At 31.0% G+C, this 11,298-nt stretch overlaps 1 protein-coding gene across 2 annotated transcripts; it reads right to left on the bottom strand.

Moving 5' to 3' along the window:
• Positions 1-936: 936 nt before the first annotated feature.
• Positions 937-10,894, bottom strand: LOC111621260. 2 transcript variants are annotated; one of them, XM_023363345.1, is made up of 10 exons: positions 10,751-10,894; positions 10,486-10,522; positions 10,192-10,408; positions 8,017-8,259; positions 7,733-7,947; positions 7,286-7,459; positions 6,899-7,207; positions 2,989-3,024; positions 2,816-2,909; positions 937-1,222 (listed from the first exon to the last, which is right to left on the bottom strand). In XM_023363345.1, exons 2-10 carry the CDS (start codon positions 10,520-10,522, stop codon positions 952-954), a joined length of 1,596 nt encoding a protein of 531 aa, XP_023219113.1. In that variant the 5' UTR covers positions 10,751-10,894; the 3' UTR covers positions 937-951. The 2 variants fall into 2 exon arrangements, with proteins under 2 accessions (XP_023219113.1, XP_023219112.1); XM_023363344.1 differs by having other exon boundaries at positions 10,192-10,411; positions 10,751-10,893.
• Positions 10,895-11,298: the final 404 nt, after the last annotated feature.

Genomic DNA, 11,298 nt, shown 5'->3' with positions numbered 1-11,298 from the left:
GTAGACGCACCGGTAACAGGTTAGAAAGAGTTATATTACTATTCTCCGGTGTTGTGGTAAAGATGTGCTTTCAACAAGACTATAGAATAAAACAAATTATGTGGTTTGCCTAAATAAAAGTGAGACTTTTGTATTAGTATCATTATTCCAATACACAGAGGGCATTGTATGTCAGGAAGCAAGCTGTTTGCATATGCTGAAGCAAGTTGACTACATACAGTTGTGATATGGATTCATCCAATCACAGTATGTGCTACATTAACTGAACTCAAAACAGCAATTAAGAGAAAGTGACCCAATATGTTGTCAAATGGGGTTACTCTGTTGCATGACAACAAACACCCACATGTGGCAATAGTGTGCCAAGATTTCCTGCAGCACTTCCGCTGAGAAGATCTCTACCATTCTTTCCTATGGATCCAATATGGTGCCCTGCAACTATCACATCTTCAGGCCACCAGTTTGCTAGCAATGCTGAGGTCCAAGATGTCATTGAAGATTGATTCCACAGCCAAATACAGACATTCTTTGTTCAGAGTACCCAAAATCTAGTGATGTTCTGGAACACTTGCTTAAATGTACAAGGCAATTATGTGTAGTGAATATGTAGCCCATGTATGTCACTATTACTTTAAACCATTACAGATAAAAATCAAAAGTGCCACTTTCATTTGAGTGACCCTTATACATAAATACAAATATATTGGCTATCAAAATGTTCAAAACTGAAAGAGTAAATATGTTAATTTTTTAAATTTTTACAGTGTTTTTCTGAAATTCCTGTGTGTTTTAGTGAAAGAACAGTTTTACTGATATTATTTCAGAGCATCTTGAGAATGAATATGCACAAACATATGGTGGTGGCAACATTGTTCATTCAGGGAAAAGAACGTAATGAAAATCTGAATTTATGTAACTTATGCTCATATAAATCAGGACTAATTGTTGATATCATTTCATCAATACATTTATGAAACTAATATGAAACTTATTTAAAATCAACATAAAATTCAGTAAATAGTTCAGTTTACAATTTGAGTAATTATAATTAAAGAATTTGATCTTACCAGCATAATACCAATCCAGTTTACATCCTACGCATCCACTTGAAGTTTCATTAAAAGCAATAGTTTCTAACACTCGGTCGCCAAATCCACGGGAATTAGTAAAGATATAGAAACGACCACCATAATAGCGAATATCTAGACCAGTTGACAATGAACTAAATATGAAACAAAATTTATTTTTAAATTTTTAAAATTATAAATGAAAACCAAGTAATAATTATTTTAACAATTAATGGTTTCTTAATAACATATCCAATATTGCTGAGTTTTATTAATTTAAAATTTTGTCTTGAATGATATTTTAAAAGTAACTTATAATGATATATAAATATTTCTTCAATGAAAATACTGGCGTACCCCAGGTTATGTACATAATGTATTCTCTCAAATAATAGTTGTATCATGAATTTTCATTTCTCATAATTTTTTTTATTCAAAAGAAAGCTTTACCCCATGGAAAGTTTTTGAGTAATGACCAATATGGTTTCACATCCCAGTGTTCTGCAGAGGATATCCTCGTTAAATTATGAGACATTCTACAGCAAAGAAAGAAGAAGAGATTGATGTATGTCTCTTTTAATATTTCTAGATATCAAAGATATATATTTGACAATGTTTGATGACTTTGATGACCTAATTTTAAAACTTATCAGAGATGCCAAAGTACCACAAAATATTTTCTACTTGCTCAAGTATTTCTTAAAAGACAGAACAGCTGAGCTTAAATTGGGCTTTGTTTAAAAATCTTACCCCCTAAATAAACACTGTCCTCAAAGCTCAGTATCTGAACCCTTACTCTGGAATGTTATTGGGCTGCAATTTGAATTACAGTAATTGTACACATAAATTCTGACTGTTGTCCATATGTCTGTCCATCTTTCCTTAATCTTGAGAATGAAGTTAGATAGACAAAACCTAAGAACAGAGATGAAAGCCTTAGGGGCAGGAGGTCCAATTAACTATATACGAACTTCTGATGCAAACCAGAAGTCATGCCATTATACACGAATATAAGATGACTGTATTCGTTAAGAACTCTGTTTTAAATTATTAAAAGTGAAAGTACTTGAAATGTTTATGTTTTGCATTTAACTTTCGCTACCATAATCTATTCAGATTGAAATGGAATAATTTCAATTACACCTTAAGATCATACAGAATAATTAAAAATAGCCAATAATATAATTTACTATTTTGAATTATTCTGTACATTTGTGAATGACAAGAAGGTATTTTATATTTTGAAATAGGACTTGATATTGATTATTGGACTTGTTCTCCGGTGTTGTGGTAAAGATGTGCTTTCAACAAGACTATAGAATAAAACAAATTATGTGGGTTGCCCAAATAAAAGTGAGACTTTTGTATTAGTATCATTATTCCAATACACAGAGGGCATTGTATGTCAGGAAGCAAGCTGTTTGCATATGCTGAAGCAAGTTGACTACATACAGTTGTGATATGGATTCATCCAATCACAGTATGTGCTNGAGCAGACTAAAACCTAAACACAAACTCTCCAAACAATAAGGCGATGCCTTTACTGCCTCAGTCATCCTCTGTCTTCAGGGACAGAAACCAAAACTGAGCCAGCAATACTTGTCTTTTGAAGCAGTTAGGATTTAGGTACTTAAATTTATGCAATAAAAGCATATTTTCTTATTAAGTTTTTGGATTAAGCATTATTGGTTTTTCTTAAAAAACATTATTTCTCACATCTAGGCTAATTTAAATAAAAAAAAACTTACGTAACAACATCTTTTTGTCTCTTCCATATATCCTCTTCATTTCCTCTGGTATCCAGTACGACAAACACATCAGAAGGCGTTTCACATGATGATGCTGATAAGAAAATGATTTAATCAATGGTATATAGCAATATGATTTAAATTGATATCTGAGCATTGAACAAACTACTTACCCACATCCAAATCATAATTAAAACAATTTTCTTGTCCTAAAATTTTAATGAAATTAATGCATTAGTTGTTTTTTTTTAATGAGAAAATTATGCAGATTAAAGCTTTTGAGTTTAATCATTTAAGTTTCAAGAATACAAACAGAATTAATTATGTAAAAGATTATCAGATTAAAATAATTTAATAAAATCATACAAATTAAAATTTTAAATAGTAAATTAGTTTCTTCCTTTCCCATTGTTACAGAAAGCATATACATTTTATATAAAGTAAACTTCTTATGATAAAAATAATACAGTATGTAAATTACTTTAAAGCATGAATCTATTGGTTCATACACAAACTATTGAAGTAGATTATCATATTAAATTATTTAAAACGATGACATAAAAATACATAATTCACTATGATACCTTGCAACTATATTAAAATATTGGTATTTATAATTAATACAATACTTGATAGAATAATTTTTTAGCATTTCCAAGTTGCAAAAGATGGCAAAGGTCAATATGATTAGTAATGAGTTAATTCAAATTGCTTAACATTGATGTTCCATCTATCCAATAGGGTAGTGTTTTCCAATCTTTTTCTCATTGCAAACTGGTAACATTATGGATAATTCTACATGAACCAGTATTCATATGCAACTATGAATTATGCTTACATATGCTTATCTAGAGTTACTCTACATAATAAAGTAAGTATAGTAACTGTAATTACTATTTACATGTCACCCATAATCAATTGTGCCAGCATTAGTACAAAATATTTTTCTGTGCACTGGTAAAATTTTTTCGTAGACTGGCAGTTGAAAAACATTGTTATGGGGGACACTGCAAAGCTAACAAAGTCATCAGTAAATGTTATTAATAATTATAGATTAAGATAGCTTAACTGGCAGAAAAATCACAAAAAGGAACCATTTCTTTTATTTCGGGCCCACTGTTGACCAAGTGGATAAATGGTTATGGGTTCATACCTAACAACGTGGAGTTTTCCTGCTTTTCTTCACATGTCTAACATCTAAATAGAAACTTGTTATCCATACAAATACTCTCCTTATCTTACTTGCTTTATCCGATCAATCCAACCAAATCCTTTTATTTCAAATTTGTATATCAATATAGAATAGCCCAACCTGTTTGATTAATGTGACTTTAGTGTTTGTAACATTAGATCAGGAGTCTCCAACCTACAGTCCCCAAAGTATATTTATCCAGCTGGCATAGCTTCTTTGCACTGACATGTTTTATCATCATTTATTTGAAATAGTTCAAAGCATGTAAACTTTTGAAAAGTCTACTAGAATTAATAGACTTTGCCATAAATGATTTTCATAAAAAGGAATAGCTTACAGTTATAGCTATTAATTTAATCTGCCCATAGCAGTTTTATTACAATTTAAAATGATTTAGTAGAGTAGAATCTGCTTATCGGAATCACTTTGGGACTCACTTAAGTGGATTAAGTAGAGTAAATAAGACTCAATTAGTGGACAATTTTAGCTTTGTTGACTCCAATATTGAAAAAAACATGTCAAAACAATTTAAAAATGTATATCAAGATATATTAATTAATACTTCATCAGTTGCTTGCATGATAATTTTGTGCAATATCTTTAACAGTTTGTATATAATTGAAGAAATACTAACAATTTAAGCAAATATACTGCAAGCAAATAATGATTTAACGTTAATCGTTGGCAGCTTAAAAAATCTATTTACCTGATGATGATAAATACAGCTAAAGCTCTGATTATAAGTGAAGTTTTTATCATGCATTTTAACTTATATGTTCCGTGACTTGCTAATTCTGATAACATTAGATGATTGATAGCAATATCCTTGATTATAATAAGCAGATTTTACTGTATTTATGTTAATTTTCTGTGCATTCGAACAATAGAACTCTCAGAAATGAACGTCTTATCAATTATTTACGAATGATATTTAACAAATAATAGTAACTGATGAAATTACCAATGCTCTACATTGTTAAGATGGGAAGTATTTCTTAGCAATATATTTAATACAAAAACTAATGTTTTGATCATCTTTACTGATCATTATCGGATGATAAACTTAAGTTTAATTAATTTAAACTTGCACGACAAGTTTAAATCATATTCATGTTGTAAATACACGTGTGTATTCTAATGAAATTTCTAGATAAATTTCATATCTTTAATTAAAAATTTACATTTCAACTTAAAAGTTTGCAGCTGAATAATGGTCTGTACAGGTGATTAAAACATTAGTTCGTACATATAATATATTCTTTGTACAGGAATGCACAAAATTCAAATATGCAAGAAGTTAATGCTTTACTTAGAGATCAAACATCTTTTGAGACTAAATATCTAATCTTCAGACACTTAATTAATCTTAAAAATAACACATTTGTAGAGAAAATATATTATTTTTAAGATTGTAGATATGAAGATGAGACATATTTTGTTTCAAATGCTTAATTAATCTAAGTAAAGCATTGTTTCTTGCACCTTTAGTATATATTTATTTTAATGAAATATATATTGCTGGTTAATATGTATGTATATAATTGGTTTTTTTTTACTATATGTGTGTAAATAAACTAGGCATTTTATAGGAAAATGAAACAGCTAAAACTAAAATTATTCTGCATTCATAAAAACATGCAATCGAGTTTTAAAGGCAGTAAGCACTGTAAAAGTTTACTAAACAATTTCCATTAGAGATGCCATTATTTCAAGCTATCGAATTACCGCATGTCAAATGCTATACGTTACGTTCGGATTCGGATAAATACACGAGACTCGTTTACTCCGTTCACTCGGAACAATAACGAGCGTTCGTTTATTACTTTTCACATGCTCTGAAATCTGTAAGTGTTGCCATACTTCTCAAATAAATAATCGAATTTATTATAACAAAAACATATTAATTTTGTACAAATATAAAATAGTATGTTGTTTGTTTCGGTTTTATATTTGAATACAAATTTATTTTTATTCTCGTCGCGTGGACACTAAGCAGGTCTCTTTTTTTTTCATTTCTATTACGGAAATCATGGTAATAATAAAAAAAAATGCTCGGAAAATTTCGGATAGGCCCACAATGGAAACGCCGTATAATGAAGAACAACATTTCAAACATCGGATCTTTTTCCGACCCAAACTCGAACTCGGTACCCGTAGAGCGGCAGCGTATGTTTCTTTTCCAATTCAGCCACGAGACTTTAAAACTACATCGCTGATGTCGAAATATTCGAATATTTTAAATATATATACAATTTACATCATGTATAAATGACAGCCGGATGACTGAGCGATTATGGTAGCAGCTTACCGCTCCGAGGGACCCGAATTCGAATCCATGCGTTCGAAAATCTCCAGGCAATTTTTTGTGGGTGGTTTGTTCCGAATATGTCGAGTCCCGTCTCTTAACTCATTGTGGACATGTCCGAACCCACAACCCATAATGGGCTTGCTAAAAAAAGAGGCCCACATAGAAAGAGCAAACACATATATATTGGACACAATGTACTGTACAGATAATATTAAGATATTTTTTCGTGTAGCGCTCGTGAAAGTTGTATCAAATAAAAATACAAGGTCGTGTTATATATCTCTTTGATAAGATAGAAAAATTCTTCTATCGATAAAATATAAATGCTGTAACAAAAGGTAAAACATTATAAATTGGAATGTATAAAGAAATAATTTATTACCATTGATTTAAATAAAAAAAAATAAGACTTTAAATAATTATTTTCAATAATTTTTAAGCGAGAAAATTTACATTTTATTAAGAAAGTAAATTGTAAATGCAAGCACCCTTATACTTCCATCAATTTTGTAAATGAAAACATATTCATTAATTAATATAATTATATTTAATTAATAAAGAGATAATTAAGAAGGTAACTTACTTATAATAGAATCGACAATATCATCTCTAGAATTTGTGAATTCGCTAAATGCATCGTTGGCACCTTCAAGTAAATCTGCATCTTTCAGGCTGCTACCTCCTATAGCGATATTCATAAGTCGCGAGTAAAAACGAATTTGCTCGAAAGCTTTATCATTATATATTCCCCAATTATCCCAACGTCTACAGTAACTGTACGTATTACTTAAAGGAATTCCTCTTGTTGAATAGTACATACGAAGAAGAGTACTAATACTTATTTTTGCATTCTTTTTTCTCAATTCTCTAACTTGAAGTCCCAGTATGAGACCTAAATGTGAATTCGATTACATTTAAGAATCTTTTAATATAATAAGTCATTTAAATTAAGAAAATAATTAAATCTAACCATCTCCAGCACCACGTATTTCTCCATAAGTAGCATAAGTTGCTGGCTTGGTTAAAATGTATTTTGTTGGACAATTGGTCGAATTCCACTTTCCATTCGGTCCAAACTTTCTTGTCTTGGTAATCTTGCCTGCTTCTGTTCTCACCGTTCGTAATACTTCTGCTGCTATTGTATCTAGTAAAATATTAAGTCATACGATAAGATACCAAAATTTGAATTCATTCGTTAAAATATACCAGTAGACCCCCCTATAATACTATTGACAATTCCGTTTTATATGAATTCCATGTTGTACGAGTCACTTAGATTTTATAAATACGTGTGACGGGCTGTGAATGGCTCACGTATTTGTAAAATCTAACTGACTCGTACAACATGGAATTCATATAACACGGAATTATCTACAGTGTTATAGGGGGTATACTGTATTTTACTTTACAGACATACCTCCAACGGTGACACCATAAAGAGGATCTATTTTTCCTTCTAACTGGTGAGGTTCTGGAGGCATACTTGGTAATTTATTTATAAATTTCAATATACTTGCTGTGGATTGTTCTTGTTCACTCTTTAAACCGGCGAGAATACCTAACAATACTCTCCCAAGAGCTATGGAGTGTATAGGGTTATTGTTTAAAGTTACCACACCTTGTTCTGTAGCTCTATGGATTATTTAATATGAAATTTTAATGTTAATTAATAAAATTCTACAACTTTTTTATTCTACTTACTCTGGACTCGTTCCATCTGGCGGTACAGTTGGATTAAAATGGCTTTCTTTATCAATAACAATAGCGTGAGACATCATGTAATAAAGGGCACATTTTTTCTCTTCTGAAAATATTTCTTCACGAAATTCAGTTAATTTTGTAGTCGGTTTAAGTATTGCTTTAATTAATTCCAGGCGACCTTTATCGTTTAAATTTTGTCTAAAAACATTCTCTTGTTCTTCAATAACGCCATCAATTCGAAATCTATAAGTTTATATAATGTACTTACTACCGTTTTTGGTACTCGTCGCAATTGAACTTAAATCAAATTAATTAATAGTAATATAAATGGCATCCATAAATTTATGTTTATATATGTTTACGTTACATTAAATAACAAAAATTTATTAATATAATATTATATTATATTTTTACATTTTAGCAGTGGCGTGCCGTGACATTTGATAGTAGGGAAGCCGTTTCTGTAAGAAGCCGACATCCAGGGGCAATCAGACAATTGCGCGTCAGTGATGGTCTAGGGTCCATTCGTATTCGTTTATTCGATAAGCCAGTAAAAACCGTTGACTTCTCTAAATGCATCTTTGATATCATAATTACATTCCGAATCGCTAGCCACGATATAAGGGCTACAATTAAAAATAAAATAATAAAAACTTAATCTGTGAAATAAAATGTGTGGTGGATGTACCGGTACATACCTGGTACAAAATATTCTTCAATTGTACGAATATACTTTAAAGAAAATTATAATTAAATATAGCTTTGTAAAGAAACGTACATAAAAATATAAAATATTCTTTACTTTTTAAATCTTAAAACAATGCACTTAGTCAAATAGCTCCCTACCAGTGGCTAATGGATGGAATCGAAGACGGTTGCAGAGCGTGNATTGCACTTCACATTGCATTTGTAAGCATTTTTATGCACGAAGCATAGCTAGAAAAAAAAGGCTTTGTTTTGGTGGTCGGGAACTGATTAATCCATTTTATATTGTTTCTTATGGGAAAATTTGTTTCGGTTTTCGAACAACTTTTAGGACCACGTTTGTTTCGGTTTTCGAACACCAAGAAATCATTATAATAGCCCCATTACAGCTTTGCCAAGTTCTACGTGGTAAAAGGAGAATGGCGAAGAAGGCCACCTATGAAAATTATTGAGGATCCGATTCGGATTAGAACCCGTGTCTTCTAGAGCGGCAAGTAATGCCTTTAATGAATCAGCCGTCCTTCCTTCTATCTAGTACTGTATTACAGTACTCGATCAAGAGATAGTATCGACAAACATCCATGTTCAAGACGTGAGGTTCTAGCTAGTGATAAAGATTCACTATGTTCAAGGTGACATGTCGAAAGAATTCTCCCAACACTCAATATATGGGCATCCGCAAAAATATGGGCATCCATAATTCCAGAGGAATTTCTCCCAGAAATTTTTCAGGGGGTAATCCGACTGAATATGTCGGCCCGTCCCTTACCACCCGGCCGCCCCATAGGCTTGCTTAAAAGCCCATCTTAGTGCCCATAGAGTGAAAAGAGTTTAAAAAAAATGTATCATGGCTCGAGACTGTAAAGATCAATCACTTACGATTATTATTTGTGGACTTTTTCTTACTAGATCTCAGGGATGGGCCAGTGTCCCATTTGCCCCTTCTGAGGACGCCTATAATCTTCATTCTTCAATATAATATATATTTGTATGTATTAAAAGTTAAATAGGCATATTTTGGCTCCTACACCCATAAGGATTATTTTCATTTTAACTCTTTCCATTCTGAGGGCACTAAAAATGCATTTCTCGTGTCCACAATAGGGATGCAAGATGGCCCTGAAGTAATCGCGTAAATCTAGCCATTAAAAATCCTGAGCCACCCGAACATAAACCCGAATTTCTAGAGCCGCAGGCTGGGTTGGGTTGCCTTCATTATTTCGCCATTCGGTAGTCTATCCATTAAGATTTGCCATCCTTGTTTTAAGTGATAAGAGTGGCAAACTTTTATAGAAATTCTAAAAAATCATCACTAAATTCAATGTATAATATTCATGTACACGTATACAATGATTATTTTCCTTCAATTTTATAATTTTCTATTATACAGTATCTTTAATTAATTACTTGTTTATAATTAAACCCGCTTAATCTTACATTTAAAATTATTTTTAATATGTATTTCCATACCTAGTTAAGAATAATTCAATAATTTTTTCAGGAGGATGAGTGAAATTTCTTTCGAAATCCTCCAAAATATCTATAAATGTCTCCATGGTATTTCCTAATGGAACATGTTGGCCATTGACCAACCTCTTATGATCGAGGGTTCGATTATAGCACCTTTCCTTAATGATTGTCTGGAATTCTACATCATTTAAAAATCCTTTACCTATGCCAATGACTGCTACTAAAATATATAAATTATATTTTAATAATAATTAACAATAGAAAGAATTCAAATAAAAGAAAGATCTTTCTCACCAAGTAACAGAAACAGTTGAATAAACCAAATCTTCATCTGAAAATTCACAATAAAATACTCAAATTTCAAATATAAAATTATAAATATATTAATTTTAAAGCCTTTTTGAATATTTTTAAGTTCTCAAATGAAGAAGAAGGTGTAATGGCGAACGAAAAATTTTAATTACATAATACCATTAAAAATTCTCTTTTACCTTCAATAATAGTTTTAAGATTTAAAATATAAAAAAAAAATTAAAGATCGAGTGTGGAATTTACTTACTTTTATAGCAAAATGGCTCCAAAATATCAATCTTTTTACTAAGGAACCGTTAGTAAAATGGGTGGGAAATTAACAATGTCGAAAGCATTCAAGTCAACCTTTGTTCCTTCTTATCTCTTTACATTTCAGTCTACCTTTAGATCACCGTAGGAGTGGCCTCTTATCTATTTTAATAAATGTAAAGGAAATAGATACAATTTTATTTTAAAATGGAATTATAAATTGCATCTCGAATCACGGATCAAATAGAACTGAGGAGGAACTTGAGCCAAATATAAACGAATACACAGAAACGTGATTACAACAGAGCCCTAAACTATGAGGCTCTTACTATATCAAATAATAAACTTAAAAGCCTGAGGCCTTTAGGTGTAACCTCGTAAATTGAGGCCCTAAAATGTTATTTGTGTAAATCCGCCATCTTTTAATTGTAATTAATATCAATTGATGATTTAAAAACTAATTATAGTTCTAACTGATAAATTCGTTATTAATTTCAAGCTGCTTAGGAATTTTTAGTTGATGAGTCAAGTATCTGTTTTATGGTG

This window comes from Centruroides sculpturatus, unplaced genomic scaffold, assembly GCF_000671375.1.
Source record: "Centruroides sculpturatus isolate CEXI.00-Female unplaced genomic scaffold, Cexi_2.0 scaffold271, whole genome shotgun sequence".
NCBI classification, from domain to species: domain Eukaryota; kingdom Metazoa; phylum Arthropoda; class Arachnida; order Scorpiones; family Buthidae; genus Centruroides; species Centruroides sculpturatus.
This window is presented reverse-complemented; position numbering and strand designations above follow the sequence as displayed.